Source organism: Bison bison, unplaced genomic scaffold, assembly GCF_000754665.1.
Source record: "Bison bison bison isolate TAMUID 2011002044 unplaced genomic scaffold, Bison_UMD1.0 scf7180017864478, whole genome shotgun sequence".
Classification (NCBI taxonomy): Eukaryota; Metazoa; Chordata; class Mammalia; order Artiodactyla; family Bovidae; genus Bison; species Bison bison.
The window spans coordinates 1,593,012-1,613,172 of NW_011495038.1; the positions used below are offsets into that span (position 1 = coordinate 1,593,012).

At 35.9% G+C, this 20,161-nt stretch overlaps 1 protein-coding gene across 3 annotated transcripts in view; it reads right to left on the minus strand.

The window, feature by feature from the left end:
* MTMR2 (myotubularin related protein 2) overlaps nt 1-20,161 on the minus strand; it is a 109,101-nt gene that overhangs the window by 87,577 nt on the left and 1,363 nt on the right. Inside the window, exons 2-3 of one of the 3 annotated variants that reach the window (XM_010862121.1) lie at nt 12,626-12,696; nt 10,212-10,395 (exon numbers count right to left, since the gene is read on the minus strand). The exons of 1 other annotated variant lie outside the window; for it this stretch is intronic. In XM_010862121.1, the coding sequence (XP_010860423.1) occupies nt 10,212-10,267 (56 nt within the window). In that variant the 5' untranslated portion in view covers nt 10,268-10,395; nt 12,626-12,696. The remainder of the gene's footprint in view (nt 1-10,211; nt 10,396-12,625; nt 12,697-20,161) is intronic. One more of the 3 variants, XM_010862122.1, reaches the window with a different exon arrangement.

Sequence of the window (20,161 nt, forward strand, 5' to 3'; positions counted from 1 at the left end):
CTCTTCTGGCTACTATCATCTGCCTTCTGGATGATTCCAACTGCCTACCAACCAGTCTCCCTGCTTCTGCATCCTAGTCTGTTCTCGACACAGCAGTCAGATTAACATTCTGAAACATCTGACATAGTAACCCCTCTGCAAAAAAACCTCCCGCTCCCCTCCCTCAGCACTCAGAACAAAAGCCATTAAGTCCTTAAAATGCCCCCAAAGCCTTCCACAATCGCCCCTCTGCTTCTCTGCACTACAGCAACAGTGGAGCCCTCGCTGTTCCTCAAACACACCAGGCAAGGTCCAACTTCAAGTTCTTAATATTTTCTGTTTATCTGTAACTCTCTTCTAAATATTGCACTTCTTCCTTTTTCCAGCCTTTTTACTCAAATGTTGCCTGCGTAGTGAGACCTTCCCTGGCCATTCCATTTAAACTTGCAAACAACTCCAAACCCACCCACTCATTCTCTACTCATCCTCCCGGCTTTATTTTTCCAAATCTGATACACTTGTTGTTTTACTTATTTTCTGTTTTCTCCATTTAGTTAATACTCAGTGAGTACTTACTTACCATATGCCAGGAAGACTTCAAATACTGGTAAAGATTAAATAAAATGATGCATTCAAAGAGTTTAGCATACTACCTGACAGAAACACCAGAACAATGTAAAATATTATTTGTATCTAATGGAGACTGGAATAGCATGCCTCCTACTATCATCAGAAAACTCCAGTTTTAACAGAATGAGGTTAAATGCGGGGCTGGAGAATTAAGAAAAATGACACTCTCAGCAATTTGATCCTTAAAGAAACAAGAAGCTAAATTATCCACAATCGGATAGTCTCTGCCAGAGAATATTTAATACAATTTATTTAAAACATGACAAGAAAGCAAAAATAACTTCTGGAAAAGAAAGTTTCATATTTCCCTTCTAGCAATCCGTTCCAATTATTAAATCACTGTTGGAAACATAAGATCCTTTCTACTTTCATCACAAAAGCTGTGTACTATTTTATTTCATGACCAAAAAAGGATATCTACCATTATGTGTTTAATAGTGGATTACTATAAGTAACCATACTGAAAAGCATCTTCACAATAAGAAGCATGGGACATTTTGGCAGATGCTGACACATAACTAATCTCTCATTCTAACTGGGACATGTAAGTTTAAGCTACAAGGAAAGAAAGGAAAATTAGGTCTCATGAGTCACGGAAAGTCATTTAGCCTCTCAGAACCTCAAGTTCACACTGCAACAGGGATAAAAATACTACTTGCTCTTCTTATCTTACTGGATGGTTACAAAGACCAAGTGAAAATAATGCGAAAATACTATCTAAGCATTAAAATTATTTTCTATATAAACACCATTACTAGGGGTACAGGGGGAGGACCAGCATTCAACACTGATAACATATTAAAGTGAAGCTACTGTTAAAATGTTTCAGATATATATGGGGCTATTTAAGAAACTAGGCATCAGGAAGACTTTCTAGATGTCTCCATTCCTCTCAGATGATTCCTTGAATTATATACCCTCTCACCACATTCATCTTTGCTTCACAGCTACTTCCTACAATTCTTTGCTAGTGTTTTCAAGCAAGCTTATGTTTTCTGGTTAGGTAAAATGCTCAAACTCAATAAATGCATGCTCATCAAGAAAACTTCAAAAATAAAAATCAGCTCTTTAGAGATTAGCATTTACAACATATCTATTATATTTAAAATGACAGTAATAGAATATTAAGCCAGATCAATTTATACTAAAAAAAATTTTAAAGGATAACTGATTTATAGGAAAAGACATTAAATAAATATTTGAGATGATCGAATCTATCATTACAAACAATAAACTGTTAGTCACTCAGTCGTGTTCAACTCTTTGCAACCTCATGGACTATAGCCTGCCAGGTTCCTCTGTCCATGGAATATTCCAGGCAAGAATACTGAAAAGGGTTGTCATTTCCTTCTCCAGGGGATCTTCCCAACCCAGGGATCAAACTGGAGTCTCCTGCATTGTAGGCAGATTCTTTACCATCTGAGCCACTAGGGAAAACCGTCAGACAAACAATAAAAGACCTGTGGAAGTCACCAAATGTCCCAAAAAAAAAAAAAAAAAATCATCTTATTTTTGATAAAATCCAGATTGAGTAGAATCTGTCACACAAATGAGATGACATATGGAATCACAGGTTCATGGTCCAGATACTTTTTTTTTCATGACCGATTAGTATCATTATATTCACCAAGTGATTTCAAAAAGTGAAGATTAAAAGAACTGTAGTTGTTGCCATTCAAATTAAATTATAGCCATTCCATAGTATCTGCTTTAATCACTAAATGCCACCTCCCCCCCATGACAAAAAAGATTTCTCCAAATATAAGCATACATGAGAAACACAACTGTTTCCAAACTTAGCAATCATTCTCCACTATCCATATTCCCTTTAACTGACAGGCTACCAAAAGGGTCATTTCCTATATCCAGTGCCTCTTCTTTGGAGTGACCTCCAAAATGGTACAGGAAGTGTTGAGAAAGTGAGGGCTTTGTGAACGATGACATTCAATGACATTCAATGAACTCAATTCAGTGATGACATTCAAGTCATAAGGAAGATGTGAGGGGTGGAGCTGCTGTACAAGATGGTCTCAAAAGTTCAAATCTGAGATCCTGTGACTCAGAGCACACAAATCTTAGACATAAAATTCTAAGACTACAAATAAAGAGCTATGGTTCTAACTATTGGAAAAATTTGCTAAACTGGACTTTATCATTTTTTAATATTCCTTTCAGCTCCTGATAGTCAAAATGCCTCTGACTATCCCTTCCTAAACACGCACATGTACAATAAACTATTGTCCCATATGAAAACATGATTCAACGACTTCGCTGTCAGTATGAAAACGTGATTCAAAGACTTTGCTGTCAGTATTACTTCTTAGCTATTTTGCATAAACTTTCCTATAAGAAGGCTGCTACACAGCACCAACATCATGCAATTTTATTCATCTTCAATTAGCATTGGCATTTTTCTACCCAAACCTTCAATCAGGATCATTAAGAAATAATATCAAATTATAATTATTTTTTTCCTATAAATCCTTTAATGGAGGTACAAAAAATCACCAAAGAGGTTCAAATATCTAAGCCATAAATAAATAGAACATTCCCTGCATAACCTGCAAGTAATTAACACGGTTCAAAATAATGGAGAGGTAAGTGTACTTTGGCGCAAAAGCAATCCTAATACCTCAAGAGTAGGCAAAACAATTTTTGCCCTCAACAGTAGTAATATCTTTACTTAAATTAAGTGCACTATGTCAAAAAAAAAAAAAAAGCATAAATAAAACACAGTTTAGAAATTAATAAAGTTGTTATAGAGAGAATATTTTCTCAAAAGCAAGCTGATTAAAATATAACTAGCACTGTGGAATCGGAGAAGGCAATGGCACCAGTACTCTTGCCTGGAAAATCTCATGGATGGATGAGCCTGGTAGTCGCTAAGAGTCAGACACGACTGAGCGACTTCACTTTCGCTTTTCACTTTCATGCACTGGAGAAGGAAATGGCAACCCACTCCAGTGTTCTTGCCTGGAGAATCCCAGGGATGGGGGAGCCTGATGGGCTGCCGTCTATGGGGTCGCACAGAGTCGGACACGACTGACTCCACTTAGCAGCAGCACTGTGGAATACTCTTGTTAATAATACTAATTATTCTACAGATTTATTCATATGTAGACTGCTTTTCTCAAGAGGCTAAAAAAAATCTCAGAATAAAATTGCCATTATATGCTTACACTCTAAATTCTGATTCATTATATTATCCTTAGGAAGAGCAGTTAAAGATTACATGAACACGCAAACAATTCACATTCACAAATGTGCTTATCCAAATTTGCAAAGCCACAGCCTTCGTAAATGAGAAACCACTTTCAGCAGAATTCTCCTCTTTAAACCATTTTTCATTCTACCCTAAACTATATTATTCTCTTTACTCCTAATTTAAAGGAATCAAGTCAGTATTATTTTAATGTTAATGTCTGGCTCCACAAAATAACCAAATGAACATCTACACATATCTATGAAAGAACAGAACTTAGGTATACAGACAGTAAGAGGGGCAAGAAAGCAAGGGAATTTCAGAAAAAAAATCTGCTTCACATATTACACTAAAGCCTTTGACTGTGTGGATCACAACAAACTGTGGAAATTCTTAAAGAGATGGAAAATTCTTAAATACCAGACCACTTTACCTGCCTCCTGAGAAATCCGTATGCAGGTCAAGAAGCAACAGTTAGAACTGGACATAGAAAGACAAGTTGGTTCAAAATTGGGAAAGCAGTACGTCAAGGCTGTATATTATCACCCCGCTTATTTAATTTCTATGCAGAGAACATCATGTGAAATGGCAGTCTGGATGAATCACAAGCTGGAATCAAGATTGCTGGGAGAAATATCAACAACCTCAGATATGCAGATGACAACACTTTAATGGCAGAAAGTGAAGAAGAACTAAAAAGCCTCTTGATGAAGGTGAAAGAGGAGAGTGAAAAAGCTGGCTTAAACTCAACAGTTGAAACACTGAAATCATGGAATCTGGTCTCATCACATCTTAGTGATAAGTGATGGCTTTAGAGTGTAAGGAAGATGCTAGATATCTAAGTATTTCATAATAGTACAGTGTGGAAGTGAAGGGGTATAAAAGATGCAACAGAAACGCAGCAGAGAATACAAATGGCAAATAGAAGGGGAAAAAGTGGAAGCAGTGACAGACTTTATTTTCTTGAGCTCCAAAATCACTGCAGACAGTGACTGCAGCCATGAAATTAAGAGACACTTGCTCCCTGGAAGGAAAGTTATGAAAAACATAGTTAGTGTATTAAAAAGCAGAGACATCACTTTGCCAACAAAGGTCCATCTAGTCAAAGCTATAGTTTTTCCAGGAGTCATGTACAGATGTGAGAGTTGGACCATAAAGAAGCTGAGTGCTTAAAAACTGATGCCTTCAAATTGTGGTGCTGAAGAAGACTCCTGAGAGTCCCTTGGACTGCAAGGAGATCAAACCAGTCAATCCTAAAGGAAATCAACCCTGAATATTCACTGAAGGACTTACGCTGAACCTGAAACTCCCAATACTTTGGCCAGATGATGCAAAGAGCTGACTCAGTGAAAAAGGCCCTGATGCTGGGAAAGACTGAAGATAAAAGGAGAAGAGGGCAGCAGATGAGATGGTTAGATAGTATCACGAACTCAATGGACATGAGTTTGAGCAAACTCCGGGAGACAGTGAAGGACAGGAAGCCTGGCTTGCTGCAGTCAACGGGGTTGCAAAGAGTTAGACAGGACTTACCGACTGAACAACAACAAAGAGAAGCATAATACAGGACAGCTCTACTCATACTATTTTTCAATAGTTCTGCCACTATGTCAGCCAGAGTGACATAGTTTTCTTTCCACCACAAGATCAAAACAGAAATCCCATCATCTGACTCTTAGTCATTCCCACACATTTACTGGTCTGCTGTTATTTTAACAGAATGTCTTTTTCCCTTGCTACACTATTCCTAACAGCAGTGTTCCACCCTTTTAGTCTCAAAAGCTCTACTACTTCAAAGTGTAGCATTTTGATGAACAGAGTTATACAAACTAACTACTGGTAGGCAGGCAGAAGTTACTTTTTATATGCTTTTCATAACAGTATCATTAAATAAGATAAGGTACTCCCCACTTTTCAATTATTTGTTTCAATCAGATTTTAAGTTATACTTATTGGTGAAAGTTATAATTATTCTTGAGAATTAATCAGGCTAAAAACTTGCTCCTTAGGACAGTCATGTCTAAACAAACAAATCTGGGTACCTACACAGAAGTATTTCTTACCTCATACTACTGAACTTACAAGCATCCCTGATAATGCTGCAAAAGCAGAAAAATCTGTCTCCAGATACTTGTTCCTGTTCAGTTGCTAGTAGGGGTCACTTATCACATTCAAATATTCCCATGCTTCAAAGTACCCATCAGTTTCCTTGCCAGGATGGAGACTTGGAATCTCTACCTTCACTAAAGGACTCAGCCATCTCCCCTCTGGTCTTCACTCTCTCCCTCTCCCTTTGTGAAGCAGGAACTTCCTAAAGTCAGCTGTTTCATACCCTCCCCTCTGACAGTTACTGACATCACCCATGTGTCAGGGACTAGGGATAGTGTTGAAAACAGATTCATTTTCTTCATGGGACTTAAGAATACAACGAAGATGCTAGATATCTAAGTATTTCGTAAGAGAACAGTGTGGAAATGAAGGGATATAAAGGATGCAGCAGACACACAGCAGAGAATACAAAGCTCAGAGCACAGATGCAGACTCAGGAGCACTCAGGAGCTGAAAACATGAGCGGCAGCGTCACAAAGACTTGGTTTCACCACTTAGCAGATAATAATTCAGGCAAGTTACTTAGTCGAACATCTTTCTTTATAAAATAAGGTAATGATACCTTATTAAGACCATAATAAGGATAAAAAAACACATGACCTGTAGAAAGTAATTAGTGCTAAACTCTTAACTTGTAGAAAGTGTTAAACCAATAGCATTGTGAAAATACAAGAGTACCCTGATCAGAAGGGAAAATAAGATAAAATAAAAAATAAAGGTCTCCTTTCAAGTAACCCACTAATTAGATTAAAATGAAGCAAAGTTCTTGGCACTAAAAGTACTTTTCACTCAGATGTGCACTGTAAAATGTCCTCATTTGACTAAGATAACTAAATGTATAAACTTTTAAGCTTAAAATAAAAAGTTTTAGTTAATGGACAAATCACTTAATTCTAAGCACAAACATCAAGGGGAAAATTTTTAAATATATATAAATATGTATATGTTACACACATGCATACACGTATCCTGTGTAACTTCTGACAGATTCAAACAGAAGACTGGCCCAAATAAAACCAATTCCATCACCAGCATTTTTCAGTGTAACTACCAGCAATGTACCAACCCTCCTGACTCTGCTGCCTGTAATGGAATTAATTAGCATCACTTTATTGTCCAACACACCAACACTTGGTGTATTTCACAATAACAAACCGAAAAATAAAACTCAAGCATCAGAAGATGCCAAAAATAGATTTATACTCCTCTTAGTTCTGATTTAATAATTCAAAATCCAGTAAAAAATATTTCTATTATAGCAGAAGAAAGTGTTTGTGATAATTAGGGGTGCAGATAAATATGCCCACACTTTACACTCCTAGCTCAAGTACAATTCACCTATCTTTTCACATATCCTAATCAACTAATGCCTCCCAAGAATCTGAGAAAGCTTGCATTTCTTTTATTTCCAGTTACTACTGACCACAGTCATTACAGTATGATTTAAATCACTTGCCTTATATAAATGGCTTCACTCCTACAGCCATATTAATTTTTCTTCAGTATTCCATGGGAAGAAAAGGTTCTTTTCAAAGAAGTATTCTCCTGTAAGTAATGTCCTGAGCACATACATAGCATGTTTGTCCAAGAACATTAAAGAATGTACTCTACATTCTAACTGTGAACAGGCTTTTCTAGAAATGCAAATTTTGCTGTCAATACTTACACAATAGACTACAGTACATAAGCACTGTTCATGCTCTATTCATCATTCTGTTGAAAGTTTTATTAAAAATAAATAAAAGGCCTGCACTGTGTATAAAGCACTTGGGATACAAAAGACCTATTGTCAGAATATTTGTAGGATCTCCAAAACAGAAAAACGACTCCCCAAACAAATTAATTACAAATTATAGTAATTATTTTTTTAAACGGTACACCAGAAACCTGAATTTTTTTTTTTTTTTTTTTTACTTAACCAACCCATAGTTTAAAAGAGGTGGCACAGTGATCTTATCATCATGGCATCTGATTAACAAAGATGAGACTACATTCTGTATTCTTCAGAGAAACAAAGGGAATTTGAGCTCTGAGACAGCTGGTGCAAGTTGACATCTGGAAAATCTCTAGGTTCTAAGGTACATGCAACCTTGGTTATAGTTTAATTTTTATTATTTTAGTTTCAGATCTACCAACCACATTTTCCTAACTAAAAGATAGGACATATTATTTGGTAATGCAAGAGAAAGTACGAAAAACCAGGTTGCATAGAAAATAGTTTACATACATCTTTTTTTCTACAGAGTACAGTTTCTTCAAAGATCTTATCTGGAAATATAAATAAATAGGTGAAAGCCAAAGTATTCTAGCCAAAAGGAATGTGCCCATGGAGGATGGGGTAAGAACTGGAGAGCAGAAGGGACCATAAGTTCCAACACCCTCAACAACTGCTTTTTAAAGAGTTTCTCAGAACCCCTTCAAAAATCCTGATTCAAACTCTGATGAGAGTAGAAATTAAAACTCACATGGTTTCATACAAAGCCTAGAGAGGGAAAGCTACGTATAGATCAGTTTAGCTGAGAAAGATTATTGGAAAGCTGGTAAGATTATTAGAGCTCAAAGCACACTACACAGATACTGCATTTCCTTTTAGAAACAAACAGTTCCATCCAAATTGAAGTATCAGGGCAGAAACACTGCAAAGAGGAGAGCTGACCTATTCTGTAAATGCTTGCTCAACACTTTTACCGGAAGAAGTACAGAAAATACATGGGGAATTCACACACTGATAAATGACCTTGCATGTAATTTTCTCATTCCATCATGCAAATAGAATTCATTATTAAAACTCTGAAGTCACGCATCCATTCTTCAAGTTATCTAGACGGACATTTTTGCTTTTCCAAATCAGAGAAAAACAAATTATTACTATTAATTGGTCACAACCCCATCAACATGAGATACAAGTTTTCTGCAAAAACTTCAGTAATATAAGTGAAGTTGACATAGGTGTTTTGTTTTGTTCTGCAGTCACTGAAACATTTTGTAGGAAAATAAGATCATTCAATGTCTCTTTCTCTTCCTAGCCTGGAATAGTTAAATTAAATATCTAGTGTATTGGCATTATTCAGTGATTTATCCTCCCTTAATTTTGAATATTATTCATTATTTACCAGATTAAGCTGGTTGCTTTTTCTTGCTTGTTTTTGCCTTTTCCCCTCTAGGTATATAATGAAGATGAGGAAAACATCTCTCGTAAAATATTTTTAAAGTAATAATACTTAACATTAGCATAGCCCTTTACAAATGTCAAAGAGCTCTCATACATAGTCTCTTTCATACTTATTGCCAACTCTGGAACTAGACTGTCTGGTACTAAATTATGATTCTACCACTCTGTTGTGACCTCGAGGAAGTTACTAAACTCTCTGCGCTTCAGTTTCCCCATCTATAGTGATAATTCTCATACTTCACAGGACTGTTATAAGAATTCAATGACTATACATAAAATACTTAAAACAGTGCCTATGACATAGTACACACTACATAAGCATTAGCTATTTTTTTTTAATTACTGTCATCAAGATAAATCATCATATTCAGGTCTCACAACAATTCTATAAAGACAGTAAGTATCGTTTTACCCTTTTTCCAGATAAAGGAATCAGGCTCAGAGAAATCAAGCCAAGTCACAGTTAAGAAGCAGAATCCAAACTAAAAATACTCAGCCCTAAGAAAGTACCAAGACTTTTCACTACATTAGGTTGTATATATTATATATTACATAGCACAAATTTTTAGCTTACATAGTTCAACATACTTCTAAAGACTATAATTACTACTCTTTTAAACATTTAAACACTCAAATAATTCTATGCAGCACACACTGGTAGCCATGCTAAGAATATACCTTTTATTCAAAATAAACCTTCATCTCTTGCTAAGCATTTTAAGAGTACCAAAAGTGAGTCAGACTTCCAAAGAAAATAATTGGACTGGCTGGACAAGGTAAACCTATCATTAATTTTCCAATATTTAGAGTTTATTTTTAAAAACAAAATGTATACCCCATGAAACTTGAACACATCCATACAATGATTTATGTAGGGCAGGGAAACAGCATGCATTTAGAGTCACAGTTCAAGTTCTAGTTCAATCTCTTCTAAGCAGGGACAATGGACAGTCATTCACTCCTCTGAGCCTCAAGTTACTCAGCTGTCCAATGAGAATCTCCTCACAAGAGATAATGTAGGTGAAACACTTTTCTAACTATAAACTACACCAAAATGTGTTAACATTACCATTAGTTACTTTGATTACATTGAGGAACAATACTGAACATTCATTCACTCACCATTTTTTTCCCCAAAGAAAACTGCTGACAGAAGTCTTGCAATATAGAAGTATCATTCTGAGCACTCTGTGTAATTGTATAAGGTGACAATGTGGACGGACTACCACAGGGAAAGAGAAATTTCTCTGGTAACCCACAAAGTATCTATTCTAGTACCGTGTACTTCAAGGAGACACAGTAAAATCTGAACAGAAGAAATAAGAGAACAGACCATGTCACAAGCATCTGCATACTTTTCTTTCTGATTTTAAACAGTAAATGTTTTTAATCTAATCATAAGAAAACTAAGTGCACATATTATCACCAGAGCAGTAACCATAATACATTACATTTGTGTGATACTTTTACAGTGTTCAAAGCATTTTATACTTATCATTATAGAAATACAATATTACTGTTTGCTCACATGTGTATTTTAATATTTATAAAAATTCCACTGTTAGGCAAGTCCCTTAACTTCAGTGTCTCAACACACACAAAAAATGAAGGATTTACACTGCATAGTAGATAAGACTCCCTTTTAGAACTACCGTATGTACAATTTTAAGTCTGTGATTACAAAAAGAGTAAAAAAAGTATTTAATGGGAAGAAAATTTTAAATTACAAAAATACAACTTATTAGAAATGAGTATGTGACTTTAAATGTCCCTTTTTTAAAATCTTACAGTGAAAATATGTTCAAAAATTCCTGGAAAATTGAGTTAACAGCATTTTATAGTTAAACTTTGTAGTTAATTTGAGAATTAAAGAATATTTCAAAGAAAATTGAATAAATACATTTACTAATGTAAGGTTAAAATTCAGTAATTATCATTATACCATATACAATACAAAATACAACACTAAAATTAATTCACACATAGTTCAGAAAACACTTTAGAATATTTTCATACTCAGAGATATTGTGAACATATGAACTATATGATATACGTGAACTATAACAATGGAGTATCATACATACAAATGACTTCAATTATTTAAGGTCTCTGGCTTAGCATATAAACTATCAACTTCTGTACAAAGAAAATAAAACCACTCCTAACAGTATCTTATAGAATCCAAAGGGGGGAAAAAAATTTTAACAGCAACCTGTTTATACTATTTATCAAGCACCTACTATTAGCTACCATCATTCAAAAATGAAATCAGATCCTTCCTTTTCAGAAGCATAAAATTTAAAGACCAAGTAGAGATAGTGCCATGGGTGCGGGGGAGAGAGGGGTTACTCTTTCTGGACTGGACTACCAGGGGCTTTTTCCCACCCAATGATTTCAAAATCAGAACCAGTCATCCATCTGACTGAAGACGAAGAAACAAACAGTTCATGTTCTTCCGTTTTTTTTTTAGTTATTTTTTTCAGGTACAGTGATGAACTGCTTATGATTATACACACACACACACAGACACACACACACACACACACACACAAATGGTCTGACCTAACTAAAATCATGCCATGACTTGAAGTCTAGAAGCAGAAGTCAGAAGATCACTTCTGGCACTAAATATTTCTCTGTGACTTTGGAGAAAACACCACCAAACCATTCCTGGCCTTCAAACACTTATGGTGTCTTTGGGTTAAGTTACTAAACTTCTCTAGGTCTATTCCCTCAACTACAAACTTACACAGTTGTACTAGAATCCAAAAATATCTGGATTAGTGGTTCTCACTTTAAGGAGAGATTCCTGGGCCCACTCCCCAGGATTCAGAATGTCTGGTTCAGAACCTAGGAAACTAAATGCTCATCAAGCACCACAAGTGACTGAAATGTGCAGGCGGGCCTCAGGCACACTTGAGAAATTAACTAGCTCATCTTTAACGCCCTATCTGTACAAAAAGATGACATTACTCATTTCAGCACCAAGGTTGTATTCAGGAATTCTAGATCTAGCTCAACATGCAGGACATTATCTATGTTAAGCAAATATTTATACAGAGTAAGAAAGGAAGGAAGGGAGTGGGTGAAGACAGAAGGGAAGGAAGGGAGAGGCTAGCTAGCTTACTGGTCATATTTTTGCCTAAGAAATACAGAACAATAGTAAAATTAAAACTGCATAAAACATACATCAGTGGCTGGAAAGTGAAGACCTCAGTCTCCACACACATACAATTTTAAATACAACATCAGCCCTTGTCAAAGTGCAAAGTCTAGGAAGGAAAAAGCAAAAAATAGTACATGGAAGCCAAAAGAATTTTAATGGGAAATTACTGATGACTAAAAGTTGGTGACTATTTTCCCCAGGTAGAAGAGAACAGAATTTAAGGACCAGAACTTAGATTTGGGACTAAAGTTTGAAGTTATTGGTTACTCATACACATAAATTTCATTTGGGATAATATATGAACTGCAGAAATATTGTTGGCAATATTAACTTCCGTCCATTTTTTATTTCCATTTTCCCATTCACTTACATTATAATTTTTGAGATGTTTTATCTTCACTTCTGATGATCTTCAAATGTCAATGGCTCTTAACACATTAACTGTAAACAAACACAAAGGAACTTAAGGGAATTCAGATATTTAAGGAATCCTACAGTAAAATAGTCTAAAGTACTCTGTAAAGCCTAAAGGGGAGGGACGGGAAGAAAGAGGTTTTGGCATCATGTTTACTCTTTATTAATTTATCTGATATTCAAAATGTAAGCCTGTTCTTCTAACTGAAAGTGATACCATCCTCTTACTATTTAGGCAAAGAAAAAAAATTATCCTATTTTCCGTTGGAAGAAAAAAACATTCAAAACTAGAGAAAATTCTCTCCAAAGATCAAAATTCTGAACTTAATATCCTGTGCACCTCATCATTCTGCTCAGCAGAAAGTGCAACTGGTCAAGGAAACTCACTTCCCCATCAAGACACCCACCTGACCTGCCTGGGACTGCCCTCTCACTGCTGAACCAAGTTCTGCCCTGGAGCTGGGGCACCAGATCGCCAGGCATGATGAGTTCATTTTGGTACTGAGCCCCTGAAGTTAAACAGAACTTGGGTCCAAATGTCAAACTGCTTTCCCTAATCTGCAGTTTTCTCATCTGTAAAATGTGAATACTAATACTGCTTCTTTCATACAATTAGGAGAATTAAAGGGGAAAATGCATATAAGGAATTTTAGCACTATGCCAAGCACACAGTAAGCACTCAATAAACATTAAGTGCTTTTATTTACATTATTGTGACTATTGATACTACTACTATCGTTTACTAGGACAACTTTCACTTGAAAAGCAAAGTTTATCTCAGGTGTTCATATTTTTAGGTACTGCTTTTGGTTGTAACAGAAGAATATTATCCAGTACCAGTAACAGAGGACATTTATATTGTGTAAAGTTTTATTCTTGACCTTTGCCAGGTGTCCTGGCTCAATTCAAGAAAATTAAGGCTCATGATACTAGCCCATCATGAGTCAAAGTTATTACACCTTTGGCTAACACACAACTTCCTAACAAAGTCTTACTTGAGCTACTACCCACTTGCTAGTTTCAGTATTGCCAATGCTGTTAGAAAGAAGATGGATATGTCTGTTACTCATGCCTATCAAATCCCTTGAGCACAATGAATCACAGGAGTCTCCCAGAAGAGACTCCTCTACCCTCCTCCATTAATCCCCAATGATTAAACTTCTTACGTTTGACATGACATGCTTAAAATATTAATATTTAAGTTTGGTAACAAAAATGCATAGAACTTTTAGATTGAAGATACAAAAATAAACACAAGATATTGGCAAAAGCATTCATAAATTAACATGGCCCAGAACAGCCTGCTTTCCTTTCCTTATGAAGACCAAATCTCAACTGAAATGAGAGAAAATACCTCAGTATAACCTGATGCAGCATTCTGGGAGGATATAAAACACATGGATACATGGCCTCGAAATGAATGCCAAAGTGCAGAGGAATAAGCAGTGTAGGCCACTCCCTCAGACCACCACCGCTTTACCCAACAATTCCTTGAGCTTCTCAAATGAAACAGCACAGCTGGTCACTCTTCACTTGATTTCTATTTGCTTTTCACTTAGTGCCACGGGAATAAATAAATGCATCCTTTTCACTGTATGGTCCTAGATTAAGATTATAAAAATCTAGCCTAAGATAATACACACACAAAAAAGTAAAAAGCTTAAAAACTCAAAAGTTTAGAGGGCTCCAAGATACAGTTCTCATTTTTGGTTTGCTACAATATATTATCTCTCTTTCCAGGCATTTTCCATTGTGATCACTGCAGGCAAATCTAAGAATGTCTCTGGCATAATTAAGTGTTGTACGCTTCAACTGAAAAATATTTTCCTTGCTTTAAGAAGATTTATCTGTATATATGGGAGAAGCTACTGCCTGTCTTCAATACCTATTCTCTCCTAGTCCTTAGACACACATTTCCAACTTTCAGTTTAGAATAAGGCCTCCCAGAAGAGACTGCATAATCTAGCATCCACTGTGGTAGGTATGGCATGGGACCATGATCTGTCAAACTGGATGTAAACTTAGAAGGTGGTATGTGACTTCAAAAAATGTATCCTTTAAATAGAGGCAACATGCCTTTCTTCTTCCTGTCCTCCTTTTGGACTCAGGAAGATCAGTGGTTAAAGAACTGCAACAGTAATTCTGGCTCTCATGGTAACATTGGAATGTAAGATACAGTAAGTTAGAAAGAGTCTATGTCCTGGATACTTTATATCCATTGTATCAGATCTGTATTAACTATTCCTGGGTTTTATGTGGGGCAAAATAACACAAAATTATCTTTGTTTTATGACAAGTTTTACTTTGGATTTTCTGTTATACTCTGCTAAACCTAAACTTAAAAAAAAAAAAAAATGAAGAAGAAAGAAGAGTTTTCCAAGTAAGTGTATTTAGGTTTTTTGAAGTGTATAGGTTGAAACATTTTAAAATTTTTATTATATAGCATCTGCCCTTATTTAACCTAGACTAAGAATTACTTAAACAGCCCAAGAGTTAATCTCATCCAGTGAAGTCTTTTAAAGAAGGAAAATTCATCAGCAATTACTGCCACAGTACTAAGGTACTTGGCCAGGAGAAGAATTAGAAAACTTGCTCATAAGTGGTCTACAGTGATGACAACACTGGTACATATATAGAAACACATTAAGAGGGATACCCAGTTAGTTCTGTGTAATAAAGCGACAGGAAAGGGAATTGAGGTTACTGAGGTTATTATTTTCATTAAAAGGGCATCTTCCCTGTCCCTTTAATTATAACCACTTTGTATCAATCTTTTCATTTTATATAGTTCCATTTTTAACCTGACTTCCCGTGTAAAGCAAGCTTATCACTCCCTATGCACGACTCTCACCTCTCAATAGCTTTAATCCTATCCATTGATTTAACTAAATCATAGAGTAGGCCAAGACATTGCAAGTGCTTTACCAACTCAAAACTAACTTCCTTTAGAAAGAAAATACTCTATACTAATCTGGAGAATTTCCTGAATCACACGCAACCTTTGTCCCTGGTGAGTTTGAATACAATAGCATTAACTGGAAGCTTTCCAAAATAAACTCACTGCTTTCTGAACATCTGTATTTGGGTTATTTCCTTCCCTTGGACATAATCCTTTATTGGTTCAGGTGATAGCCTTCTGGAATTCTTTTTAATAGTTTTAAAAATTGTATGTTACCACTAATGTATCTCACCAAGGACCTATTTTCATAAGCCCCAAAACATACATTCTTGTTTTGGTGTTCTTTTTTGTGGCTAAGAAAGAAAAGCTCTCAGGAAATTTCCTAAAAGCCAAATATAATAAATCCACAAGAGATGGACTTTTACCTTTCATTATTTCAGTGAATATTTTTACAAAAGTGCTCTCAAGTAATGCGCCTGGAGTTACTAAGCAACCATCAGTAAAAGACTCAATAACAGTGGTTCCCAAACTTCATCATGCATCAGGATCACCTGGCTGTCCTGATAAAATACAAACGCTGATCTCCACCCCCAAAGCTTTGGATCAGCTACATCTGAGGCAGGGCCAGGAAACCTGTATTTGAACAAATTCCTAAGGGATGCTGATGTTACTGTCTTAGAACTACTGAGCTATATTAATAGAAGACTGATGATGACAGAGTAAGCAGGTAAAAATCCTACACAGGACCCAGTTTCAACTTTAGGATTAACTGAACACTGTGATCAATAAGTAAGCTCTTTACATGTTCTTCCAGAAAAATATACAAAAGTACTGATTAGTTCACAATAATATTGGATCTTATCTAATAGAACCTTAAGGTTCTTTTAGGGTCCTGTTATAATGAAACTCAAAATAAGTAATTTTTAGGCTGTCAAATGTTCAATGTCTGATGCAAGGTGTTAATAATAAGGCCAAGGTTGGAGATACAATGTATTAACTTCACTTTATTCTGTAGCTATAGTCCACTAACCCAGCCAGCTGCCTCAGAAGTCATGCCAAGAGTCAAAAGGAGAACTGGTAAGAATGTGTCATTGGATACAAATCCATCAGCACTACTGAAAAAAACAACCTGAAAGGATACTTCCTACTGGCCTCACTTCTAAGTGACCTTGGGGCTGAAACCAGGAATGAGATCCTCCAGTGAAATGTAGTTTAGAAATCTTAAAAACTCCTACCTCTTCGGGCTATGTGTGTGTGTGTATACAAGCATGCTAAGTTGCTTGACTTGTATCCAACTTTTGGCAACCCTAAGGGCTGTAGCTGGCCAGGCAGCTCTGTCCATGGGATTCTCCAGGCAAGAACACTGGCGTGGGTTGCTATGCCCTCCTCCAGGGGATCTTCCTGACCCAGACATTGAACCTGTGTCTCCTGCGGCTCCTGCATTGCCAGCAGAATATTTACCGCTGAGCCACCAAGAAAGCCCCTTCAGGCTATAAGTATCATCAAAATTCATAGAAACAGAAATTCACGATCTGCTGTTTTCAAATGATGATAATTTTAAGGAAGACATGCAATTCAAAAATGTAATTAGCTGGAGCTACTTTTTTGATTATATTATGTGCACCTCCTCTTTGATTGTTTCAATCTAAGTTAAATGTAAATATAAGATGTTCATAAATGCTAATGAATTTATACGCTAGAAATCAACTGATAACCAAAAATAATCTGAGACAAACAAATGGTGCCCAGAGAAATTAGAAAATGAGGATATATTAGATGAAAGAAATACAGATTAAATAACTGACAAACTAAATTCGAGAGAAAGAGACCAAAGTAATCAAGACAGATGGAAAATCCAGTAGGCTAAGGAAACAATGTTGTTGAAGACAGAGGAGTGGGCACAGAAATGATAATGCGGACAATACAAACGCCCAGGGTGTCAAGAGGCTTTCACACAAGGGCATCAGTCAGCTTGAACCTGAACTTGTGACTTTACAGGCCACATTTCACTTTGGAAAACCTTTTAATTCTTTGAGTAGAAACAACAAGTAAGACAAGTGTTGAACATTCAGTCAACATTTCTTTATTCAATCATCTACTGGGTGCCTCTCTGACACTAGATTTATTAGCATGAATTGTGCACAGTAAAAAATAATCAAAGAAACCCACTTAAGCAGTACATACTCTAACAGTGTACAAACTGAAAGATGGAAAAAAACAGACTAAGAAGCCAGATGATTATCAATACAGTGTTAATTCTGCTGTATAACTTCTACGGTTCTGAAGCTCAGGTCTACCCTGGCTACCGTATCCAGCCCACAGGATTGTTTTATCCATAGTTTGACCACAAAAATCAGAGCAAGGCCATCTGGAATACAGTCAGAAAATCAGTGTGCTGAAATGAATTTTTTCACAACTCTCTCTCTCGGTGGGGCAGGACATGTGTGATGAATGGACAACAGCAGGATATACAAGAGCTGCTGAACAGTTCACTCAAGTAAGCAATACCAAGCAGGACTCACCAAAGAAAATTAGCTTAAGCATGCAACATGACATAATGGCTAATCAGCTGTAGTTGATAGAAACTACTATCTGAATATCATATTAAGAATGAAATTGCTCTTCTGTGAACAAAGATACGGCTTATCATGGCCTACAAGGCAAAGCTAGAAGCAATAGCAATTCTGAGCTGACTACAAATTTATAGATATACATAGACTGTGGATATATAGATATTAAAACTCAACATATGTTTAGTGTGAACCACAGATCCCACAAGAGCCAATCACTCAACCTAAATGGAGTGTGTCATTTTCCAAAAAACAATGGGCAACCACATGGGTTATGGTACTATTTTACAGATTTATATTTTTCCTACTTCCCAGAAGAGTATAAAACATTTTACAAACTAACACATTTAAACATAATATTTAAACTGGCTCCATCTAATAGTAGGAGTATTTGAAGGAATTAAAGATGAATATATTTCCAACTTCAGTTATAAATCTGACTGAAGACTTTTTGCCAAATTGAAGATGCAGCTACATAATTTCCATTTTGAAACAAATAGAAAACATAAGCAAAATTTTCCTTGAAACTAAACTCAGCAGAAATTTGGTAATCTCGTGTGCAAATCACAATCTGTAATACACTGAGTAGAATTATTAACTATTATTTTGCAGGAGATATCAAAGTAATTTCACAAGGCAATTTTCCTAACTGAAAATAAGAAAAAGAGAATTTTCTAATTGTATACAATGAAAGTAGAACTACAATTTAAGAATGAGATTTCTGCAAGACTGAGATAATATAGTTCAAACACCGATATTTCACTTAATCATAGGATAATAAAAGTAATAAACTTAATCTGGGTAGGTACCTAACATTGCTGTTGTCACCATAGTTGTCCACCCTCCCTCTGTATTAGAATCACCTGTGATTGACTGTTACCCTAAATTAAATTTAAAATTAAGCTTTCTAACAAGTGTCTACAATCCAGCTATCCTATAATGTTGATTAAAGAGAGTGCCACAAATAGGTGTAATGATTCACAAAATAAGATATGAAAGAATTTAGCAGGATGAATTCTATAGACAATCAATAAACGTTATTTTTCTACTTTCCCAGAGAACAGGAATGAAAACTGGCATTTTCCTGTGAAAGTAGAGCCAGACTTATAATTTTGTCTGGAGAGGATGAAGCCAACGAACTCCAGTCAAAATTCAAGGAATTCTTAACTTTCCCATATTCAAATGTAACCTAATGTTTCATTAATAAGTTAAAATATATACATATAAACTTTGAAGTTGTTGGGCTGCTTCTTTTAGTAAATAAATGTGCTTAACTGGCAAAACTAACCTAGTTATGTGATAAAAACATTTAGAGTAATTTCAAAAATTCAAAACAAAGGTTATTATCATTAAGATACAGAACTGACAGATTTTTAAAGCTTAAAGGGACCTTACAGATGCTCTAGATCAACTCTCCCTTCCCCCTGCCTTATTTCAAAAGATGAGAAAATTGCAGACTGGAGAGGTTAAATGAGACAGGCCAAATGACAAACTGAGCCTAGGACTACAGAGCCTGAGCCTCCTGGCATCCAGTACTTTCTTTCTAACAAGACTATGCTGCCTCCTGTGGTTCCAAATCCTCCCTTGGATGAGATTATTTCAGTTGTCTCATTTGTTTTCTTTACAGTCTATCTATCCTGAGCCATAGTTGCCATTTGTAACTTTCCCATAAAATTGTAATTTTCCAATCTGTTTTGTGAATGATTTTACAGCTGAGTGTAAATCCCCCAGGCTTCTAAATTTCATTGCAGGCAGATTCTTTACCTTCCGAGCCACGAGGGAAGACCTAAATTTCAGAGCAATAAACCTAAAGAGCACCTGAAACAAACTCACACTACTGGTACATAATCAAATGCACACTCACTCTCCAGCATAATTCAATCTACAAATTCAAAAAAAAAAAAATTTATTAAGCACCTCTGACAGGCAGGGTCTCTGTTAAACGATGGTGATATGAAAACCAATACGATAAGATCCTTGTCCTCAAGTAGCTTATAGTCTAGTAGAGAAGGCAATTAAACCA